At 41.8% G+C, this 25,803-nt stretch overlaps 1 protein-coding gene across 2 annotated transcripts in view; it reads right to left on the reverse strand.

Moving 5' to 3' along the window:
• The window catches only part of trappc9 (trafficking protein particle complex subunit 9), a 323,945-nt gene that overhangs the window by 91,000 nt on the left and 207,142 nt on the right, over window positions 1–25,803 (reverse strand). For both annotated transcript variants that reach the window (XM_033637215.2, XM_033637214.2), the window contains 2 exons: window positions 21,664–21,817; window positions 10,378–10,468 (listed from right to left, as the gene is read on the reverse strand). In XM_033637215.2, the coding sequence (XP_033493106.1) occupies window positions 10,378–10,468; window positions 21,664–21,817 (245 nt within the window). The remainder of the gene's footprint in view (window positions 1–10,377; window positions 10,469–21,663; window positions 21,818–25,803) is intronic.

The following is a 25,803-nucleotide window of genomic DNA, read 5'->3' on the forward strand; positions in this document are numbered from 1 at the left end:
ATAGACTGACGAAGAGCTTCGTGAAATTGAAGAATGGAGGAGGAGAGAGAGAGAGGCACAACAGGTAGAGGACGAGAGAGGAGGAATGGCTGCTGCAAGGCTGTGTAGCTCTGGAGATTGGTGGTGTACCTGTGAATGCTGTGCCCCAGTGCCCACAGAAGAGGAATGCCTCTGTTGCAAGGAATGGGACCGGTTGCAGCCTTAGCTAAATGGTAAACAAACATGGCAGCACACCAGTAAGGTAAGACAACACGTTTACATGTCGTTTTCTATATGTTCTCTGACATTTATCCTAACGATATGAGGCGGTCTTTATGGAAAAAGAGCTTGTTTAGTGGACTAACTTTGCACTTGAAGGTTGCCCGTTCACTTACGTTTTAACAGGTCTGACGCTACTATGCGCCCCGGCTGTATCTAGGCTAACAGCTAACATGCTAACTATTATTTTTATGTCACTAGTCACTTGAAACAAATTTAGGACGATAGGAGACAGGTTGAAATAAACCGAAATTTCCCTTTAAGCATGCTGCCTAGGGTCAGCAGGGTGGTCAACTGGTAAATGGATGGACTTGCATTCATATAGTGAGTCTCTAGTTCCCCAACAACTCAAAGTACCTCACACTACACGCCTCATACACCCATTCACACACACACTGATGGAGAAGGCCACCACACAAGGTGCCGATCTGCCCATCAGGATCTAATCTATCAATCATACACATCAAACACAGCAGACTGGAGGAGCCAGGGACTGAACTGCCGATCCTCAGATTATCAGACGCCCCACTCTACATCTTGAGCCACAGACGCACCCTGAGCAAGCAATGGCATCTTTTGGGTTATCAAGTGGGTGCCCTCTTTACTCAGTGTTTTGCAGATAGGCCCACAACACCTCCAGTGGGTGCAGCAGTTACTCCTGGCACAAGCCCCGTCTGCTTTATTGGGAGCCAAGGTGAAGTCCTCTCTCCGCACCCAGAGCCACTGAATGCCCTGTTCAGCAGCTCTAGGGGGATCTTTGACCACTTGCCAGTAGGCCTTGCCTCAAAGTCCCATTGCCTCAAACCCTCTGCGGCCTACCTCAACTGTACAGACTTTTGCTTTTCAGCCACGTTCTTGAACACCTGCTGCAAGCTCAGCATACCTCAATTTCTTACTCTCGTAGGCTTACTCCGCTACCACATCTCAAGGCATCGTAAGTTATTGTAAACCAGGTGAAGCCGACCATAACATTAAGGTCTGAGGTTGGTTGATGCAATCTCAGCTGACAAGCAGAGCCTCTTGCCTAAGTCTGCCACCATTTGTCAGTCGCATGCTCCACCCAACTGTCCAGTATCTGGCTTTGATCTGACATGCCTGCCTTCGCCTTCACCTTCCCGGACAAATGTGGTTGTCAAGAAGTGTGACGAGGGGGTCATCTGCTGACTTTGCTACAAGACACTTTGGCACCTGTATGTGCTGCCAAGGGGACACGTACAAAAGTGTCCAAGATCGGACTGGAAAAAAATCCGATCTTTGTCACATGAAAGCAAAATAATTGGATTTGGGTGGGGTGGTTTTTGATAAATAATGAAACAAAATAATTCTGGATCTGACAATTTCAGTTTGTTAGAGTCATAAAATGAGCATTTAATCTGTCGGCACTCGTTTAGACCTTTTTGTTTACTTTGGTAACAGTGAATCAGTCACCCTGCTATCTTGGTATTAATGGTAAATATTTTCCTGTGAAAAACAAGAGCTGATATCTACATCCTAATTTGGTGCGTTCCATCCCACAGCCAAACACAGTCAAACTTCCACCCTCTGAGTCGTCCAATTTTAAGCATGACAAGTGCCCCTTATAGTTTTTGGAAGCGCAATACAATTTTGTCACAGATAATTAAACCAATCAGCCAGTAACCTTCTGAAAAAAAAAAGTGGAGAATTTCCAACGCTGCTCTGCTGACATTTAGACTGTTTGTAAAACTGTCTACCCTTTTCAACAGCGCTATCAAATCCATGGCCAGCGTATACAGTTTGGTGGACTTCTCTCTCAGGATCTGTGACAAAATGACAGACTTTTACTGTTGGAGCAGAAAATGAAATGACAATGAAAAGTGCATAAACTCAGTAGAAAAGTTTGGGGATTAGTACTCGCACTCAAGCACAGAGGCACATATCAGTCCAGACTTATATTATTGCCAAGTACACAAGTTTAGGCGTAATCATTCTTTTTTTTCCTGGTCTATGAAACCTGCCCATAAATTGATTATGCTGCAATTGTGCCTGGTATACTGCAGTCACAGTTGATATTTAATGTTAATTTCTTTCCAAAAAAGCAGAACAGCAGGCTTTCTGAAGGACTGCCCTGTGAAATCAAACAAACACAGGCTGAAAATAATGTTCAAGCTGTCCATATATCAATGGGAAAAAAGTGCTGGAGGAAATAATATGCTCTCTAGACGGCGAGGGGCGGGGGGGGGGGCATTCTTTACGTCTTTGTTGTTTTTTTCTCCCAAACAAGCTTACCACAAACATAAAAGTAATCCGCTTTACATTCTAGCCCACTCAGTGAATTACAGCCGTTCTCAGAACCTCGAAATTGAAATTCTGCAGACACAAAAGAATATGCCACTAATTAAAAATACCTGCATTATTCATTTGTAATTATGTGGTGAATTTCGTCATATATGATCTTACATAATTGCAGCTCTGCTGATATGACTCGGAGGTGGTCCTGCCCTGCCCTGAGGTACAATCATTTACTAATGGCCTCTGTTTGTTCCACATTCAATAATAATAATGAGCTTGTAAACAAACAGATAACCGATTCTGGCACTTCCCGATGTCCTCCATTTACTGGAACCTGTGTGATCAAATATTCATAACTTCCTATAGACATAAACCATGAAGAGGCATCGAGGTTGCCACAGAGTTACTGAGCTCAGGCAAAGATGTCCAAATCTCTTTCTTATACAGTGACTTTTTTGTGTTATTTAGTTGCTGTATTTCAAAATGTGCTCACTCAACATTTTTAACATTCAGTACAGCAAAAATAAATGTATTTTATGAATGATTAAAAAATCAACAAGTACAAAAAATTGTGTTTCAAAATCAAAATAAGCAGTATTCACTGCATAAAAATGCTCAGCCTTTTTCTCTGATAACCTGTGCTCACCTTTTTTCTGATCCAGACATCCAGGAGGTTTTTACCAGGAGCTGAATGACTCACAGAGGTCTCCTCCTCTCCAAAACAAACACACCAGGTGATTAAAACCAGTAGAAACACTGAATAAAGCAGCTTCACTTTACAAATCAGTGTTTCTGGGACACTGTTTGGCATGTTGGAGACAGGTGGCTCACCCAACACATGCTCATGTGTGCTCAGACTTTATCTCTGATAACTTAAGATCCAGGTTTTCAGGAGGTTTTACCAGGAGCCAAATTATCCAGAGGTCTCTTCCTCTCCAAAACAAATTAAGCTGGTGATTTAAACCAGCAAAATAGTGCAAATAGTTTTGCTAGTTGTGCAATTTGTCTCTCTGTGTCTGAAGCACTTTGTGACCCATGTCTGCAAAAAGCACTATATTAATAGATTTTACATACTTTCACTTAAAAAACACCAATCAAAGCAGTTTCACTTTACACATCAGTGTTTTTCCGTCACTGCTTGTCGCAGATGGACTTTTAATTACATTGGCTGGCACGAAAACACAAAAATATGAGTGGCCCTATCTGGAGCCAGTGCCTTCGTCCATTCTGGCCTACTGTAGAAACATGGAGGTAAATATGACAATCTCCATAAATGAGGACCTGCTCCCATGTAGATATAAAGGGCTCATTCTAAGGTAACCAAAAAAAAAAAAACAAAAAAAAAAACAGATTCTTATTTTCAGGTGATTACACACTGAAACACATACTTATTATATTAGATTTGATTTCTGCCAATATGTCCCCCTACATCCTACACACTGGATCTTTAATGGAAATGTATATGTAAGACTTTTAACCCTTTTAAAAATGCTTCAAATTTTAAATTGTCAGTTTCTCTGATCTTATAATGACACTTTTCTTTAGTGTTGTTAAAAAATGTTTTGTTTAAACCCTGTCAAATCCTGTCTGAGGCCATCAGTTCTGAGACACTGGTGAAATTTAATGTGATTGTAGGGAGCCAACTGGACAATAAAAAAAGAAAAATACAGTATTATATGTATCAGTATAGGTGATTTTTTTTCAAATCAAATTCATCTGGTTTAAAAAATAAACCAAAAAAAGATAGATTAGATTTTTTTTCTTAAACATTTACATGAAGCCATCTGGATACAGAGGGTGATCATATGTGACAACTGTCCCTGTCCTGACTTGACCTTCAATCGGGTCGTCTCAACTACACGTCATGCTTCTTCGACCACAAATCAAGGAGGATGCCTCGTGCTCAAGTGCTCTGATTGAGAGCAAAACTGGAATGAATTACGATTTTCTTCCACAGAATGATGGTCCTCCAGATATTTGCCCACCGCTGGGCAGCTGGATGTCGACTGTGAAGTGGTACTGAAGCAATCTTGGATTAGCTAAAGAACCATCAACACAGACAACAACATAAGTGGACATGGTCAGTATACTAAACCACTCTAACCAGCCGAATGTACCACACTCATACAAATGCATTAGGACAATATATACTCATGTGCTGCTCGGGGATAAGACTTGTGATTTTAAAGTGAACACACACACACACCATGAGGCAATGAGGAGCCCCGTCAATGATTCGTCTCCATGGAGGTCTGCATGCATGTTCATGCCTCGCCACCTAGTTTATAGTTGGATAGCAGATGTTAACACACAGACACTGCTCGACTGCTCATAATACTGTCGACATTATTCCCCTTATCATTGGAAAAATGGCATGATGCTGTCACGGGTGAGGGGTTATCGCTCTCCTGGCTAACGTCTGCTCCAGAAGCTTTGTATTTTTAATGCACTCCTCAAGATAATTAAAAAGTACAAAACAATTAGTTTCCAAATAGCACAAATCTCACACTGCCATTACACATTAGCTGCCTAATAATGTATAATGGATTCCACATTTGTTAGTCATTTCTTATAGACCAGTAAATTACATCTGAAATGAAAAAAGATCACTCTCTGCAGTCCTATGTTCAAGAAAGACTAATTTCTTCCTAGGATACAACAGCATCCATGTTTTTAAAATGACAAACATTAATATTTTGCAATAATTCAGTATTGATGAGAGTGTAACAGCGTGCAGTAGATGTGGCAGTGCCTGTTCAGTAACAGGCTTTGGGTAAATGACAAGAATTTATTTTTACCTGAGAGTTGAGTTCTTATTTGAAGAATTTTTGACATATTATCTATCACCTCCTGGAGGAGTTTAAATAAACTAACGGAAGAGAAATGTTCAAGTGTGTCAAGATGAGGATTGTCAAGGATATAATCATCATGAGATCTGCAAAAGATTGAAACAGCTTCGACTTCCTAATGAAAAGATGAAATCATCTGAGTGTCAGAGCGGCAAGAGGTGAAAACTGAAGGTTGACTGAATGATGAACAGTCAGAAAGCAGTATTTTCTGGCATAACTCTGTTATCAGAGGAAATAAATAAGCGTATCATTCTACAGTCTCTATCATTTGTAGGGGAATGTGAGAAAAACAACACAAAGCTTTGGACATAAACATCCCAGCAATTAAACACAACTACAATCATTCTTCTTACAAGCAAGTCATATTCATCTACAGTATCTCACAGAGGCACAACGGCATTAAAAGCATCCACTGGACTAACGATTTTAGACACAGGGGAAATGCTTGAACTATACCCGTAATTGAGCCTGTGATAGTCTTGGCAACCCTGATAAAGGCATCCTAATGGGCTGAGGCAAATTATCTGGCTCATAATCAGCGAGGCTGCAAAGGCCTGGACTGGAACTGCAAAACTACCTTTACAGAAGGGAATGCATGAGGAAACTAAATAAGTGCACTCAGTAGCGTGCAGATCTCATCCAGGCGCACCCGTTCTGGCCGCAACGCATCTGCAGAAACTGACAGTAGCCACTCAGTGAATATGGCACAATAGTGACAGGTGAAATTATCCTTTCTGGCTCCCTCAAAATCAATATGGTGACAAAGCGTGTTCTGGTTCTGCCCCACGGTCTCCTACCAGTGGGACGTGCCCGGTACACCTTCAACAGGAGGCACCCACCCCTCATCAGATGCCTGAACCACCTCAACTGACCCTTTTTGACGTGAAGGAGCAGCAGCTCTACTCCGAGCTCTCTCCGGATGTCTGAGCTCCTGACCCTACCTCTAAGGCTGAGTCCAGCCACCCCAATCTCATTCTTTTGGTCATTAACCAAAGCTCATGACCATAGGCAGGATTGCCTTGGAGTCCCTCAGGAAAAGCTGGAAAGGGTTGCTGGGGAGAGGGTTGACTGGGGTGCTTTGCTTGGCCTGCTGCCCCCACGACCCAGCCCCGGATAAGTGGATAAAAATGGATGGATGGAGGATAACAAAAACAAGGACTAATTTATTTTGTGCCTAACTATTGCGTATCATATCAGACAGGGGGGTCATGCAACCCCAAAATGTGAGGGGGCACAGTGGATTGAGTTCGTGCGCTATGCGCGCGCATGAATTTTTTGGGGGGATGCCCTCAAATCACTTATTTTGGGCCCCTGCTGCACAACGCCTTGAGGTTGGATAGGGCCCAAACTCAAAGCCGACCCCCCCGTCCAGACACACACACACACACACACACACACACACACACACACACACACACACACACTTAACGCAGCTACACCTTGCCATGTAAACTATTTTGTGTAAGGAGGAAAGGAGTTTTTCTCAAACAAACCCTAGCAGCTAGGAAAATATTGCAAACATAGCTAAGCTTATTGTATTGCATAAAATAGTCGTACTCTTTCGCGTCTATTTCCGTAACGGAAAATAAGAGCGACGTAATTCTTTTTTTAATGAAAGCAGGACACTTCAGCCTTTACATCAATCTCATCTGTGTGTTTATAGCTTACCCGGAAGCCTAGATGTCAAGCCGGCAAGATCGGCTGTCCGATGGGAGACCCGGGTGGCTAAAATCCAATGGGAAAGCTGTGAGCGGTCACATGATCAGCCAAAGATCGTTTATTATCAAGATGGTTGCTCTGTTGCCGTGTGTGATCACTACTAACAGGAAATCTCCCCTAAATCCTAATAAATAATGCGTAAATTACCATTTGTGCATTTTATGCAAGTTACGGCCACTAAATGGGTCTGAGATGAAGGAGATTATTTAGAATACATTTCACTCAATATGACCACTGATCATAGCTAGATGGTAAAATAATAAGTAAGGTAAAGTAAGTAAAATAAAATTGGTTGAAAACAAAAAAATCAACCCTCAAATCTGAGGGGGCACGTGCCCCCTCGGTTTCTATTGACGTGATGCGTCTGATATCAGGTATTTATTTATAGAGCTATATGTAAGAAATCTAAAGCAAATAGTTGTAAAATCCTCCTAATATGTCACAGAGACTAAGGAATAATGTTCATATAACATACTGATCTCACAGACAACAATAGTACAGCCAGAATATTTGCATTTAAAAAACATTTTTACGGTCTGCAAATCATGTTTATGTTTTGAATTTGTGTTTTGGCCTGTTGCGCCACCCACTGCTGTCTACCAGTCACGCAGTCAGTAGAGTCTCAGCATCAGTTACAGTTACGACTGAGCTACAGCAGCACGGCAAGCAGCATCAGCAGTGTCCCAGTACATAGCATTAGCAGACGGCTCCTCAGCTGTATCCCGGCAGCAGCGTTAGCAGCAGAGAAGCCGGACTTGCTCGAATGGTCCGCTGGAAAACCGAAGATCAAGGACGCGACGACGCGGTCCTGCCACGGCAGCCGCCTGTGGGCAAACAAATCAGTCTCCAGCATGCCGCTGTCCAGCAACCTCGAATCTGTGGGGGGGGGGGGGGGGGGGGGGGCGGACACGACTCGCGGCAGTCTTTTGAATTTGAGTGCAGTAACCATTTTGGCCACATTCTTACATACAGCACCTTTAATCTGCAGATGCGCCACTTAAAAATAAGACCGAAGTTTTCTGTGCATGTCAGTTTTTGAGCCAAGGCAACGGTCAAATGTGGCCCGCCACAGATGGTAAGGCTTTTCTTGGCCACTACAACTGCTGGAAATGCCTTTTGTGCTATGCTTTGACGAAGGGATTTTGTTGACGACTTGCCTGGTTACGAGGAATGAGGAGTCAGCAGTCAATGAGGGTATCAAACAGTCAATAAAACAATGAATTCCCCCCAACCATGAAAGGTCTTTGAGAATGCAGTCTTAAATGTGCAGACAAAATATCAGGCTGATTGGACCAGTAGTCAGGTTTACTCAAATGTTTTTCCATTTTTAAAAGGTCATACTTTTCCAGACTAATATTTCCAGACTCTAGATATTTCAGACCATTTTTGGCATCACAGTACAAACAGCTCGATGTTTAATATGGAAGCCTTGTTGATTCACTGTATCTGTGGAACAATGATGAATGCAGCCATAAAGGTATGGATCATAGAAATACTTCATGATATGGTTTCATAAGAAAAGATCGTCTTTCCTGATCACCACACCACTGCATATCTCATAAAAGTTTAAAGTTTAATATTTGGGTTTTTCTTGTATTGCATCATTTTCTTTCAAACTAATCTGGACACAGATATCCAGGGTTGGTTTGGTTGTTACATGATTGCTGGGGAAGAGCTGTTTCGCAGGCGGTGATGTACAGGTGTAGAGGCAGCTCTGTGTAGGAGTATGAGTTCATACTTCTTGCCTCACTTTCGAGGACATCAAGCTCGCTCTGGCCTGCAGTCTCTGCCACAGTGGTAACCATTTTGGCTGTGCTGGCTGCCTGCTCCAAAAACCATAAAAACACTCTGCTTCTATGATGAATTTATTATTAGAAATTCTGAATCGTTTATTTTAGAAAACAAATTCGGAACAATAGTCTGGAAACACAAATATTTTTCCATATTGTTTTCTTTTTTCCATTCTTATCCAGATCTGAAAATTACTTTAATCAATTTCCACACTTTTCCATAACGTGTGGGAGCCACAGACTGTATATAAAGATGGACGACATGACAGCTTCCCAAAAGTGAAGTGTTTGTTTTTTCTTATAAGTTTGGTTCTAATAAGTTATTTGATGCTGTAGAAAAGAGGGTGTGGCGTCATGATTGTCAGCTGTGTGTGTGTCAATCAGTGTGCTTAGGATCAATGGTGTTCGTCAGATGGTGGGAACTCCATACTGCAGACTCTGGCTCAAAATGTCACCAGCACAAGATGGCAGCCACCACACCCAGAATATGCTGGCTTCATCTTTGTAGCGTGGGAGGTAATGGGGCCATATTGTCCATCTTTATATACAGTTACAGAATAGTATGTGAGATCAGCTGTGGACAGACCGACAGATACACATATGCACACAAAAGACCAACGTATGATCCCTCTCACACCCAGTGGAGATAATGACAACATCTGCAACTGTCTGCACTGAGATAACACACATAATGTAGAAAATCAGAAGACAGATGTTATCTGAAACATCTTCACAACAGCTTTCCTCACAGAAGAGGTTCATCTCAAATGCCAAAAATCTGAAGAGCAGTGAATCCAGCAAAGTATCTGCCTTGATCCCGCCTCCCTCCTCTTTCTGTCTCAATAGATTCTTAGATTTCCATGCTTGATCTGCTGCATCGCTTCATTTTGCAGATTGCATTCTCTTTGTGAAAGCAGGACAGCCCCAGCTGACTAATCAAAATGCTGGCAGTGCCCAAAGAGGGAGCAGGAATCTCAGAAAACAAACACCCGCAGTAAATCAAAAGTGATTTCAGAGGATGATCACAGATGGTGCGACCGAAGAGTGCTCCTACAAATTCTGTGCGTCCCGGGTGATTCACACATTTCCCAAGCTGCTGTCTACACTTCTCCAAAATAGCCTGTAGCCCATTATGAATGCAAATAAAAAACATGGCTTGAGACCAGATCTGGAGGTTCATGCACTGACAGGTAAAGAGACGGCAACAGAACCACAAAGATAACTGTGATTGGCAGTCAAGCATATGGAAAACATAATGGGATATCTAATTAAAAAAAAAAAGGAAGATCAAAGAACATCTATAACACACAACAGTCACAGCAACACCATTAAAACATTTCCTCTAGTTCCACCTCACATTTTGATTAAATACGGATTCCATGTGAACACGTTTGCAAAACTGCGGGTGGAGTTCACAACCTTTCAATCATGACTGTGGTGTAAGTGCGTGATCACAGCTCATAATCTCACACGCATGCACACACACGCAGGGTCACACTTGAGAGACTCACCCCACTGCAAAGGAGCAAGCTGTAGGTGCTCCAGGACCAGCTGGTTGAGGACTCCCTCCACGCTGGCCTCTCCACGGCGCCGCAGGGAAGGGTGAGCACGGTTAAGGGCAACATGATGGAGAGGCTTGGTGCATTTCAAGTGTTATCAACATGAGAAAGTCCTCTGTATACACACATACACAGTAAAAAGTTGCAATATATATATTGTGATCATTTATCCCCCCATTTGTGCGTGAAAAACATAGATATCAAATAACTGATTAAAATACTGAGAAAATCAAAACCAAAAAACCCTGAAAAAAATAGCTGAACTATTTAAAAGTCATTCAGCCCTTCATTACACTGTCTTTCAATGAGCACAAATTGAATCATACACATTTATTAAACAAACTTTAATATAACCTTTTATATGAAAAACATCTTTAAAAACCTGCCTAAATGCCTTTTCACTATATAAATCATAATTCCTTCTCTAATAGCTATTTATATTGCTGGAAAAACATCAACAATCAAAAAAATAGACATATCACCCAGCCCTACTTTGACCACAAAAATCTTATCAGTTCATCGGTGAGTACAACGAGACAGTTTTGCCAAATTTAAAGTCGTGAGACATTGCGTTCACGAGAACGAGAGTTACAAAGTCACACCGACCATAGGCTTTCGACCTTTGACCAGCAAAAACTAGTCAGTACATCGTTAAGTCAAAGGGGACGTTTGTGCCAAAGTCGAAGAAATTCCCTCAATGTGTTCTTGAGATATCGTGTTCACAAGAATGAGACAGACAAGGTCACAATGGCCTTGACTTTTGACCTATGACCACCAAAATCTAATCAGTTCATAGTTGAGTTCAAGTTAACGTTTGTGCCAAATTGAAGAAAATTTCTTCAAGGCGTTCTGAGATATGGGGCCTGTCCCAATACCGACACTTCCCCTAGAAATACCCACTTCCACTTGGTTGTGTGCGTTCACGTTAAGGCTAGTGGTGTCCCAAAACAGAATTGAGGTAGTGGAAGTGGTTTGCAACACTTAAAACCCGCCCTAAATGCCAAGGGAGCCCCGACCCACACTTTCAACGAAGTGGGAAATGAAACACCTTGCAAAGTCAGCAATGTCGGCAAGTTTTGGAAAACAATTTGTTACTGTACGATCGGAATGTAGGCTATACAAACAACAGATGGTTGGACTAGCGTAAACTCATCAGCAACTCGGTTGAACACAGCGTCAAAATATTTAAACAAATCGACTTACCCGAACAAAATCGGTCAGAACTAGAAGACGTCGTAGGCGCCTCCTGTTTCCAGCATTTCTTCTCCGTTGATTCATCAGACGGAGAAGAATGAACTCAGCACACGCCACAACACAAGCTCTGGAGCCGGCATTTTCAAACCTGAATGACTACCGGTATCTTGCGTCGCTACTACGCGTAACGTATGCCTGCACGTCGGCCACGCCGATTTGCATGAAGTGGTGTCTCATTTCTTAAGGAAAGATCTCTACCCTGATATTTCTCACTTTCCTCATCAAGGGTTATCTCGCAAACCAGGGCACTCAATACCAAGTGGAAGATTTAAGGGGTAGAGATGGGATTGGGCCATGGTGTTCATGAGAATGGGATGGAAGAATGGAGAACCCGAAAACATAATGCTCTGGGTACGGCTGTCGCTGTTGTGGAGGAATAAAAATACAGGCAGAGGACAGAGTGTCTGCAGAAAAATACAAAGCCACATAAGTGATGACTGAGAGAGATTTCTGTACGCGTCTTTACATTGGTTTTTTATGAAAATCCTGCATAGTATATCTTTAAGTGCTCACACTAAAAATGACACTTCAGCTGTTTTCACTATGTACAATCCAACCAGCTATCAACTCCTCCAAGTAGACTTCAGCAAATTTCCTTATTGTTCTTTTTATTACTTTGTTTTTATTATGTTAAAGAAACCATCACAATCTTCCCCCTTTGAATTAAGTTTCTTTATTCCAGCTGATTCTTCTAGTTCACTCCTCAAATGATGCTTTTCAACTGTGAACAATCACACTGTGTTTTCTTTTGAAAACGCGCGTTCAAGATACCGTTTAAATTGTGTGAACTGTACGAGCGATCATGGGGGTATGAGCATCTGACACTTTAACACTATTCCACAACCTCTGATGTTTTCAGCATTGACAAGTCCCTTTTCAACAGACCCTTACAGGATAATTGGCTTTGCAGCAGACAGCATTAATGAGCCTATACTGTGGTCATCTTGTTTGCTTTTTCTCCCTGACAGTTTGTAAGGTTTATGGAGAAAATTCTGATGCACCAAATCCAAAATTATTTAAGAAATAAGTTGGTTTTCATGTGAATTACCACATTTAATAAAACTTAAATCAGGTTGAACATCAGCCGTGGAAACATTCCTGCTTTCCCACAGCGTAGTCAATTAAGTCTGATACTTGCATCACTTCCTAGTTTTACTCACAGACCTCAGAAATCAATCATTAGGACATAGATCAAATTCTGACTGACAAAATAAAGCATTCATATGGCTTACAGGTACAAAACAAATCAGCAAAGGAGGGGAAAAGAGCTCACTATAAGATAACTGCACTGTGTTTTTCGTGTAATGCATTCATTTAGATGTCAGAGATCCATGTAGAGCATGTCCTGACTATAATGACAGCATTAAAATGATGGCAGTGTGGGCTATCAACGTACGTATGCTGCATCAAAACAAATATGGCTGTCAGAGAGCAATTACCCAGATAATGTGTGATGATAAGGACACAGCTGATCATTTACACAGCTGACATTTGGAATAATGGGTGAGACAAGCAGTGCCTGGAGCACCGAACCTGTGTCTATTAACCTTTGAGGGAGAGTACAGTATGCATGCAGAGGCAGGGAGGGGGAGAGAGAGAGAGAGAGAGAGAGAGAGAGAGAGAGAGAGGAGGCATCTACAGACAAACATGCTGTGCTGTGAGGTGCCCACTGTGCCGGCTGGATCGTTTCCAAACTCAAAGTCTGACTCATGATGAATCACATGTCACAACATGCACCTGCATCTTATTAGAATGAACAATGGCCAGCGATGGCAGTGTTGTGGCTGTGATCACTTGGAGCATGAACATGGAGGATTTGTACCCTAAAGGCTTCAGTAAAACTGTTGGTGGCAGGCGCACCTAGCAGCTACAATATGTCTTCATCAGTGCAGCATGAATAGTAGAGTCGCATTAATATCAGTAGCCTGAACATCTGATGTTCTAATCCTCAGCAGACCCTCACAGGTCTGAGGAACACTGTGTGATTCCACTAGAAGACAACACACACAGTACACTACAAACGCTGTTGTGACTCTTTCCAAACACCATTTGACAAGTTTTTTTTTTGCCTAAAAATATAGACTTTTCATCTCTGCAATGGGGGCTGGACTTTTTTTTTTTTTTTACTGTAGAGTTTTTTTAATGCTTTCGATTTACTGGTCGAAAAAGGTCAGTTGAGGTGGTTAGGTCATCTGATTAGGATGCCCCCTGGGCGCCTGAGGTGTTTCGGGCACATCCCACTGGTAGGAGTCCCTGGGGTAGACCCAGAACACCCTGGAGGTATTACATATCCAATCTGGCCCGGTAACGCCTTGGGGTCCCCCAGGAGGAGCTGGAAAGTGTTGCTGGGAGGAGAGACGTCTGAGGTGCTTTGCTCGGCCTGTTGCCCCTACGACCCGACCCCAGATGAGTGGATGAAAATGGATGGATGGATGGATGGATGGATGGACAGTAACTTAATGTTATTGGAACAAAATACTGTGTTACACGTGAAGGAAACAACCCCTATAAACTTTAGGTTTGTACCAAAGCCAAGCCAAAGTTGGCCAAGTTTATCTCCTATATAAGAGACATGATCTTCTATGTACAAGATGTAGGTGATAATATCTCCTAGTAAGAAAACACATTTTCAGGCTTTATTAGGCTGTTTTGAGAGTGTGAGAGCTGAATAAGGTAAGGTAAGGTAAAGTAAGGTAAACTTTATTGTCCCCTAAGGGAAATTCATCTTGGGCACAGTGCTACATTTCATTGCTTCACAGGACAAGATAAAAACATCATCACAATGACAGTTCTACCAATAGAATGAAGCACTTAGGGCCTGTCCCAATACCCCCCCCTTGGCCCTATCCCTACATTTGCACGTTCCCGCGAGGGGTAGGGGTGTCCCAATTCCTTTTTGCGTGTAGGGTTAGTGGGCATAACGAGGGGTAGTGGGTACAAAACTAGCCCTTCGGAGCGAGGGATTTCAGATGCTGACTTGCCAGCAAGGGGTAGACATTGCCATGGCTACCACTGAGCAAGAGACGGGGAAAAAAGTTCATACATAGCTAACGTTACTGTCGTCAGGTTGCTTGTTAGCTAGCTAGCTAGCTCGCACAATCTAGCATCTGTCATCTGTCCTGTTCTGCAAAATTGTCGGGTTTTTCACATTACGATAACACGCCAGCTAGTATAACTATGCTGCCTCCTAATGTTAGCTGGTTAGCTAGCTAGCTAGCTAACAGAAGTCCCCTGTCGTCTGTTGTTCATCAAACAAAGCATGATGAATAATGCAAACGCGATAGGTAGGATGAACTCAACCGGAGACTCCATTGTAGATGCCAGTTGGAAATGTAGATGGCTCGCAGCTTCCTGTTTTCTGATTAGCCAACCGCATGCATCTCATATACCAGCATCTAGGCTTGCTCAGCTGTTGTTTCAGCACCATGGATAGCACCACTTTCCATAGTAGACACCTGCCAAGCTGCACTGTTCAAGCCGCTTTTTAGCCACCAAATGTGGGCGTTTTGTTTCAGCGATAAAGGTAACATTCAGCATGTAGGGGACAAGATCTCATATGTAGGAGATAAACTCTGTTTTTTCACCCTGCCTGTCAGGGCTTCTGTAGGTTTGACGAACGCTGCAGATAAATTGGTCTCACTATACCAATTTAGGTACTTGGAGCATTTATCTGCCTTATCAGTACAGTATAAGTACAGCTCTATTGAAAACAAAGGTTCACAAATGCTGCAAAAATCTTCTTCCAATCAATTATTCATCCATTTCTGGCATTTATCCATGTATGAGTCACAGTGGCAGCAGGCTACGTAAGGTGACCCTGATGGATACCGATGGGGCCGACTGCAAAATAAATCAGGTAAACATCACTGGTCAAAGTCTGAGACAAAGCTCTCCACAAAGGGCTGAAATCCACTTTCAGGTGCAGTATATCATATATTTGTAGCCAACAAACATCACGTCCGTTCCTCCAAATGGCTGCAGAGCTGAGCAGTAATAGAAACAATGTGTTGATGATCAGCATGCTTGTCCACCCACTGAACTTATTGTCAACAATCATTCAGAGTTTGGCACTTTTCTGTCTGCTGCCCAGAATACTTTTATGTCTCGCGCCACAGTTTTTCCTGGCAAAGGAAAATTGACAATTATTGCTTATGCTAATTCAAAATGTCTCTACAGCTTTTTGAAAGGCCTCCAAAGTGTTGCTTGGAGACTTGGTGCATCCCTGCAATGGGCTGACAGAATGGCTTTTTGTTGCTATTTTCTGTGATAAATACTACCTAAAGCTAGTCTCTGAGCTTTATTAGGAACTTTTAAGTCACAATGCTTGTAGTAAAACACTAAAAGAGTTCGCAGGTGGTTCCATAACCTGGGAGTCTTGACAGTTAAGATGACTCTTAGACCTAAGTTTAGAGAAAAGATAAAAAGAAATAGTGCTGCTGAAGGAGTACAGCTTAGAACGATGCCTTGAATGTGATCTGTGACATTTTAAAACAAGTCCCACACTGCACTGGTGTCCGCTGAAGTCAATCTGTGCATGAAGTAGCATGCTGTCACTTTGAGCTGGCTGCAATAGTTTAGACAAACTGTTATCTGGATATACTGTGAGGAGGTCACAATAATAATCAACTGTGAGGTGGATATTAGCGCTAGTTACGAGAGCTACTGAGACACAAATTAACTTCCACACTATACGCTGGGATGATTCATGAACTTGGCAATGACCTCATTACACATTACACATTTCCTGCTTTATTTCTTCAATGTCTTTCAGTGGCTGCACTGTACATGGCAGAGCCTTTCCCTGTGAGTGAATCACCATAACTGTAAACCATAAACAAAACAGAAATAATAATATAGGGAAGTCATAAATTACAAATTTAAGTGACTGTTACTTTGCTCAGGGCCAAGCGAGGGCTTGGGAGTGTGACACGCACTGCAATCAAATCTTTTATTTCTCTCGTTCTTTCATGTTGTAAAAAGGGGAAAAATCCACCCCGGAGCAGATTTTACATTGTGCTATTCCAAGGATGTGAGACAGCTGAGTCACTATCTTCATACACAGAAATGTCTCTCTGTGCAAGAAATGATAGCATCAAGAATCAGCTCAATAACATCATGTAACAATTTTGGTGTTGGTCCATTCACACTGAATGAATAAGTGACTTAAGATAAGCTGCGTCGGAGATGTTCCATCCAAATTACTTGTATTTCAACCAAGAGCCAACCTGTGTGGCTGAGAAGAGAAGCCAAAAACTGATGTTCCTCTAATGGCTACTTGAGGCTGACACCAAAAGCCAGTTGACCCTCCATGTTAAAATGTTCAACTTATTAGTTATATATAGAATTACACGTCTTCAGCCTGGTTCAAAAAACTGTTTTAGTCTCTTTAGCTAATTTCCCCGTTCATGACGCCTGAAGAGGAGGGGAATTTTTATATAACTCACTAGTTTGAATGTCAACAAGGCTTAAAGATATGCATAATTAAGGGTGTGGACGCTCTGACTGACAGGTAGGTGCCATCTGTTGACAAGTCACTACTATGGCGCGAAACCCAGATGCTGTCGCTTTGTAAATGTATTTTCAGTTTGGTTCATTATTGTGTTTTCGTCGCTTGACAAGGTATTTTTTAGGGTTTGGTCGGGCTAAAAAACCCTCTAAGGAGTCAGATGTTCAGACTTTCCAGTAAGTACATTTTGTTATGACGATTTTAAGCCAGTTTTTTGCTAGTGAAAATCAGCATTAGCATTATCATGGTTAACCATAGCTGCAAATGAACTGTCCTAACCAAACTAGATGCTAACATTAGGATTATATCCACCCACTCATCCAAATATGCTCACTTCTAGCTCCAAAAATCAAGGATGGCACAAATGCCAAACTCTAGGCTTTAAAATGGAAGTCCACAAACCTAAGGGTGATGTCACCATGGCTAAATCTATTCATTTATATAGACTATGATTTGAACATGGAGTTTCAAATTAGGGCTGGACAATATAACGACTACATACGATATATTGATATATTTTCAAGAAAGATATACATTAAGACAACATTGTTTATAATGATGTAGGGTCAAGTTGCATTACGTAACACATGCCAGTGTGCATCTCTCCTCTCTCACAGCTCCCATTTCCCTCAGTGGAAACGAAGCTTTTATTTACTTTAATTTTACAGATAAGAAACAATAAATTGTGAAGACAATAAAGTCTCCACAAAATAGCATTTTATGTCTTGTGTGTGATTTATCCTGGCTTCATATGAGCAGAGGAAATCTCTGCTAGCTGCTAGGCTAATTTATACAATGTAAAATATAGGCTGGTGCTAATAACGTTAGCATGTTGTATTTGTTTGGAAAATGTGTTTAGTACAAGACAGTTGTTTTGTCAGTGAACCCTGTGAGTTGTAATGGAGCCAAATTTTGTAATGTTACCTTTGTTAAATGTTGCTGTTGTCCCTGGCTTCATATGAGAAGAGGAAAAGATTGCTAGCTGCTAGGCTAATTTATACAATGTAAAATGCCATAGGCTTGTGCTAAAAACATTAGCATGTTGTATTTGTGGGGAAAATGTGTCTAGATAAAGACAAGTGTTTGTCTGTGAATGCTGCGTGAAGTTGATTTGTGTACTTGTGTTTGAAATTGTCTCTATTAAGCCATGTTTAATGTGTGTTTAATGTTTGTTTTGAATCAACTAAACTTTGATATAATTTTTATTTACACATTGTTGCATTTGCTGTATATTGTCTTTGCATTTGATTTTGCCTGACTTTATAAAAATGCTTGTGACATCTCAAATGTGGCTTTGACTTGCAACTGAACATGTCGCCCATTTCACAGAAATTGCTGAGCTATATATCATGTATCACCAGTGAGCCTGGAAATACCGTGATATGAATTTTGTCCATCTCACTCAACCCTATTTCAGATGTTCCACTTTTCATTTCTCGTTCAGTTATCTTTTATTTTTTTAAGTTATATATTTAGGGATGCACGTCTCCTACATGTGTCTTTATTTTTGTCCTCATAGCCCAGAAAAAACACAGTGACTGTTTCACTGCCTTCTGAGCAGCTACAGGATTTGTCTGTTGATGACGTACTTGCTTGAGCCTGTCCATATTCTGTTCAGCTTCAAAAGAAACATGTTTACATTCATAAATTGCACTCATAATGCATGTACTGAATTGGATAAAATGATCAAACAGGCTGTTTCAGGATGTTTTTTTTCTTAAGTAACAGGAGTGCTATCAGACTTGCTGCTGGGAATGTATTTGTATGTCATTTTCTTTCTTCATCCCTGCCTACACACTGCCAAATTACTTGTAGATAAAACAATGCACATAATGATGGAGGTGTTTACGCCTTCATAAAAAGGAAAAATATAATGGCAACTTCAGTAGCTCAGAGATTGAATTCATCATTAATTGTACACCATGCTCACCAACAATCTGACAGGCAGTTCTTAAATCTCTAAATATGTGCACTGGAAACTGCAGACTGACGAGTTATAGGCTGATAGAAGGCACTGTGTGCAGGATGGCTTGTGGCTCTTTTCAACAGCAGGAAACTTGCCCATGAACTCAGGAGCCTTTTATGGCACTCATGATCTTTCTCCACAGTTCAGCTGGTTGAAGTTCTGGTTTGTTGGCTTTAGCTCTGCAACCTAAATGGTCTCTACTCTGAGGTCGTACTTCAAGAGGATCAGAGTGGAGTCTTCAGTGTCAGTCTCGAACTGGTCAAACAAACAATTTAGTCCAGTATACATGTTGCACAGCCTTAAAATCAGATTGCATGCAAGTACTGGATGTCAACGAATAGCACACTGTTGTCCACATAAGTAAAAATTTGCCTCTGGCCTTACAGTTAGTCAAAGTAAAGTTCCTGTCTTAAGAAAACTTCATCTGCAGATGAGCACTGTGAGATGTCATTTAAAAAAAAGTATGTGGACCTAGAGTTCAATTTTTTGATCAAAAATGACCAATGTTTAAACTAGACTTGCACCGATTTATCGGCAGTGCTCGTTATCGGGCCGGTTTTCATGTGATCGGCCGTGACCTGCAACCAGCTGGTCAGTCTAAAATATGCCGATTTAAAACACCGGTCAAATTTCCGCCGCGCCGCATGATTGACATCATGTAACATCAGCAGCGCACACATGCACATGTGCAACTCACGGCTTGGGTGATGTGAGGAAGTGAAACATGGGCAGCTTCTCACCTTAATCATTCACACACACACATCAAAGGAGAGAAAAGAAGAGAAAGTTGTTAATTGTCAGTGTTAAACTGAACTCTGGAGCTCTCACTGCTGCACTGTGCCGCTTGAAAGTGACGAGGCGCATGTCCGCATGCCGAAGATGCGCATGTCCGCGCGCATACTGGCAGGTGCGTCCTGTAGACCTGTGTGAATTCTCCACAGGAGATATTTTTACTTTATTGTCTATTCAGGATATTACCCAAAAATGCTTTACACCAAGAATTATTATTTTATTTATCTCTGTTTTTATTTATGTTTGCCTTTTTTACTTAATTATTTAAATACTGTACCTGAAGTTATATTTAAGCAAAAAGGAAAATGTTTCTTAACTTGTGTCACTGTTGTTGTTTGTTTGTTTGTTTGAGATGATTATTGAAAAACTGGTTGTATCTTGGTTAAAATGTTCTAATAAAGGAAAGATAGAAAATATGGCAATGTCTTGTGTGCTGTAAAGTGGTTTGACAAAAATGAAATCAGAATCGGGCAAAATCGGAATCGGCTGTCTAAACACTCCGCAAATCAGAAATTGGTATCGGCCCAAAAACTTGTAATTGGTGCAAGTCTAGTTTAAAGTAATACCTGATTTCACAAAAAAATCTAAAAATAATGTTACTATTTTAATCACTTTTTCCACCTCTGTTTGTCTCCTTTCTGACATTAATTTACTGTACAAGAGCATCTCCTTTTGTCAAATAAAAATTAGGTCTCAGTGGAAGAACAGCAAGAACAACTTTAAATAGAGAAATTCCTTTGTTTCCGAGACTACTTGGCCAAAAACTCTGTCAGAGACTTTTCATTTAGAACTGAAATGGTCATACCTTCCAAGGTTTTACCCCACAGTACTGCAGACATATTCTCAGCATTGGAAACAAAAGAAAACATACATGGATGTCTCAGTGGATCTGTTGGTGAGGATACCTACCATGTAGCTCAAAGGTTCTAACTGGTTATAAAGCTACACAACAACACTTTCCTGTAAGTTTTTGTGCTCCTATTGTATCATCGCCAGAACGTGAGAGAGAAAATAAATACATAACAGTTTTAAGAGAAAGTATAGGGTCTCAGCTGACAACCCCACTGGATACAAATACTAACCCAGCTTGCATCTGTGCTACAGTCTATGCCTATACATTCTTTATTCCTGCAGGCAAGGTATGGTGACCATGAACATGTACATGTACATGACAAGCCAGAGGACAAGAGTGTATAAAGGAATAGATACAAATTGTCTCCCTGAGAAAAAAGCAGACCCCAGAGAACAATGCGCTGTCAAAGATTACCTTTGACGAACCACAAGGCTTGCCCACAGACCAGGACCTATGGGAACATGTATCGTACTGATGTGTGGCACAATTACACGCCCACGCATACACACACTAAGACATCACTTCGCAGTGTCGAAGCGGCAAGAGCTTTGCCATATGCTTTCCCCATCTGTCAGTGCAGGCGTATAAGTTCCCTGCTAGCCAGAGGGCCTCCAGATGTAGGATCCAGATGCCCTGTATCACTGATCTGACTGTCAACAAACAACAACATTCAACAAACACACCGCAGAATATAACTGCTGGAAACTTATCTGGGATTATGAACTGTTAATTGGTTAAGTAGAGACTAAGGACACTCAATCATGAATGCAAACCTTTACCATATCTATCTCCTGTCTGTCTGGCGATGCTCAGCTCAGGCTGGTCTCTGTTATATAACTGTCATACATGTAGCCACAGGAAGGATATGATGCTCCAACAGATGCCCAGCTTGCTGTTGATCTGGCAGCCCTGGGCATGCTGTCGCTCCTCCTCCAGCTGTTTGGGGTTAGTGAAGCGAGCTGTTTCCTGGTCCGGCTGTGGCAGACTCTCAAAGTCAAACTTGTCAACCTGGATGGCCATCCTGCAACAGGAGATGGGAGAGCCGCTTGTAAATACAAGTTTCCACAAGAACATTTTGAGGACACTGAGAATGACATAACAGTTACATAACTGTGATGTAAAACTTTAAAACCAAGTTAATAAAGGTTCAAATGACGTGAATCAGATTTATGGAATTCAAGTTACTGATACCTGATATTCATAGCCAGTATTTAGCTTTGGTAAGTGTTCAAAGAAAGTCGACGCAAACATATTCAATTCAAAAAAAAAAAAAAAAAAACGTATCGAAAGGGGTCAGTTGAGCTGGTTCGCACATCTGATTAGGATGCCCCCTGGACACCTCCCGTTAGAGGTGTTCTGGGCACGTCCCACTGGTAGGAGGCCCAGGGTAGATCCAGAACAGGCTGGAGGGATTACATATCTCATCTGGCCTGGGAAAATGTTGAGATCCCCCAGGAGGAGCTGGAAAGCGTTGCTGGGGAGCGGGGCATCTAGGGGGCTTTGTTTGGCCTGCTGCCCCCTCGACCCAGCCCCAGATAAGCGGGTAAATTGGATGGACGGATGAACAATAATAGTGAATAGACAAAAAATGATTTCAGATTCAGTTCTGCTTTTAGACAACCAATGTTAATAGCTGTAATCGATTACACAAAGTACTGATGCTACTGAACGTGGACGAAATTAGCCAGCTCAGCAACACCTTAAGCCAAGTCACACCAGAATGTGGAACTACTGTAAGTGGCAAGTTAACAGCTAGTGCTATAGTATGCTGGGAACATGCCTACATTAGTCACCATTTTACATGTCATGCGGAGATTTATTTTGACCCTGAATGCAGGGATCCCATGGTAATGACTTCTTTCCCCACTGAATTCTGACATTATAATTGCCTTAACTGCAACACATGCTGACAGCAAGCATGGCTGGGAATATAGCTTGCCAATTTCTACTACAATCCTTCTTAAGTTAAAAGCAGAAAAACAATTTAAAAAGTCCAGGAGATCTCTAAGTGCAGTGCTCACCTCAAACCTTTCACAGGAAAGATACCAAAAATATGTTTGGGTGAACTACACTTGACAACTGGCTTCATGCATTTACATATTTCTACCTTAACAGAGCACAGTGCTTATCTTCATCTACTGTTCAGCATATTTCCCCAATGCAGGTTGCTTTGTGAGGTTTGACAAGTGTTAAATTATTTATCTATCCTGAGCAAACACCCTCAGGTCCAAGCACCCCCTTCCCAATATTGTGGGTATGTTATTTATTTATTTACAAGAGCCAGGGTCTTCATTGCCTGAGGTAACTCAAGTGTCACCTCCAGGATCGAAGTCTTGTTGTACCAAACTAAGATCACACGTGTGCACAAAAAATGACCTCTAAGCCAGCCTAAAAAAATACACTGTACCCGTACTGCATTCATGGCCCTCCATTCAAAAATATATTAATAATTCATTATATCACCCACCCTCAACCCATCTGCAAGTCCCTGTGTGTGGAACAAGCAGAGTTTAGGCCCACTGTGAACCCAGCTGTGTGGGTGCATCTTACTATCTGAATAATGCAGTCTTTAAATAGCAGGAAATACTGCACCATTCTGACTTTAGACCAGGTTTTTGTTGGTCAATGGAGCAATCGCTTTCTGCTGCCTCAAAATAGAAATACCCAAGCAATGTGCCTGACCACACCTTGGTGTAAGACCTACACACTCATGTGCCCACAGATGACCACAAGTAGATTTGCTACTTACACAAGGTGAGTGGTGGGGGTGAAAATGAAAACTGTGTCCGTCTGAAACTCGCAATGACAGTGAGGCTATGCAACGCTTCGCACTAAGTGTAAATAAGGGCCCTGAGAGCCCTGACACACCAAGTCGACGATCAGCTGTTAGTCAATGTCAGGCCTTTGGTGAGCATCTGTCACCCTAGTTTCTGTGAGTGTCCCACTCCACTGGCAGTGGTTAGCCCTTGCTGGCAGTTCAGCATGTTGAATCGGAGATGGCAATGACAGAAATCACTTTGACTGGCAGTTCAGCTCAGTGCATGATAAGAGAAACAAAGTGAGGAAAGTAAACAAAGAACTTAAGTCGTAAAATCAGAGCAAAGTTCTGACATTAGATAAGATTATTTTTAGCCATTGAGCTCTGTAGCAGAAATGTTTTGTACTTCAGACATCAGATTATGTTAATGTGCTGACTGGCTAACTAGCCTCTGAATCCATCCTGTTGGTCTTAAGTTTCCCTTTTCAAATTATGAATACAGACTAGCGCTGCCTGTTGCAACAGAGAGTGATTGCCTCTCAAGCAGGTGCAGAACAAACATGCTACTTTAGCTTTAGTCTTTGCAGTGTGTTCAGGTGCAACTTTTTGGACAGGGCACAGGCATCATGAGGCTATGCAACAGTCAGCCTTTGCTGCCACTAGTTATTTGGTGTGTCTCGGCCTTAAAACAGAGGCAAAGGGACAGTGGATATTGGACTTGCATCTATCAGGTGGCCAAAAACATGTCTCTAAATGTTGAGAGAGGGTTTTAAGAGCACTGGCGAGAGGGGGATTTTCTTATTAAGTATTAAGTAATCTCATCTGAAAACTCAAAAAACAACAGACATGGAGATACCTATTGGGCTCCTGCATGGTGAAGCATGGGCACAATGCAGCAGCACTTCACAGGAAATAAGAAATATCTCAGGCCTCTCACTGGTGTCATGATGAGTGATAGGCTTTATTTGAAGTGTTTAACTGAGAGACAGACACCATCTTCACACACAGAGAAAAGAACAAAAACCTGCAGTCCATCTTTTTCGTGCCCTCAGCGCTCCTATCATTCCCTACTTGGACAAATGACACAATGTGACTTTGAGGTGGGTGGCTAACTGCAAATTACCTGGACATCCATCTTCACAGGAGGCCAACTTGCAATAAGAGGTTCCTATAAAGGTAGAGTCGGAGTGTCGCCTCCTGTTTTTGCTGCTCTGACAGGCACCACACAGACCGATGCAAATGATTTCTTAGTGAACATGTTCAAGAGCTGCAGCCATGTGTGCTGTGCAATTTTCCCTCTGTTTGATAGGCAAAACAGAGCGGATCCATGTATTGATCGGTAGGTTCATCTCTGGTTTTCAGTTCAGAGGCCATGACGGCTCCCACAGGAGTCGTTCTCTGATGCAGAGAGAGGAAGATGGGCAGAGCACTGAACTGGCGAGTGCTTTGTTGCGTTTACTCTTCATAGCTGTCATCGGTGAGCAGTCAAACAACGCATTAAAACATGAACAGAGATAAACAAAGAAGTGTATTGATCTGGCAAATAATAAATGATTTGAGGGAGAAAATCTGTCTGTATCTTACATGTCTGTTTGGTCATTATGTTACTTTGAATTTCACTGTAATAAGCACAAGAGTATCATTACAGGTGATCTGCTGCCTCACTTGTCCTGCAAGCGAGTTATTAATGAAATTACACTGCAAGAAAAAAGATCTCGTGATGAGTCCAGAGACGCACATACATCAAAGTGAGGTGGAGGAGAAAAGGCAATGCAATTATCATCACACAGCCTTTACAACAAAGCAGAACACAAATTCAATAACAATTAAGACTTCAAACCAAAGACAACAGGAAAGCTCCTGTTCTTGCTGCGACACACTCAAATACACCCGCCTTTGAAGATTAGTGGCACTGGGCTTATGTCACCGACTGAAGTCCCATCCTCAAATGGGAGCTGCTTTTCATTCAGTCTTCTTCAAAAGCGCACATTACACATTAAGTCTAAAAATACCGTGTTGCAACAATGCAAATGGATCCTAAATGGGAAGACAGCGCCTGGCGAGGCCTGCGACTGGTTTCCTTTGGACAGGTAATTACTGAGAGCCAGACGGCCACATTCAAATTAACACTTCAAATGAGGAGCAATATGGAAAGGAATGTTTTCCTAAGAATTAAACCAAGCAATTAGCATCACAGCAGTGAAGGGAGCATTTCATATTTCCTGTAAATTCACTGTAACCCCGACTTC

Source organism: Epinephelus lanceolatus, chromosome 16 (genome assembly GCF_041903045.1).
Source record: "Epinephelus lanceolatus isolate andai-2023 chromosome 16, ASM4190304v1, whole genome shotgun sequence".
In the NCBI taxonomy this organism is placed as follows: Eukaryota; Metazoa; Chordata; class Actinopteri; order Perciformes; family Serranidae; genus Epinephelus; species Epinephelus lanceolatus.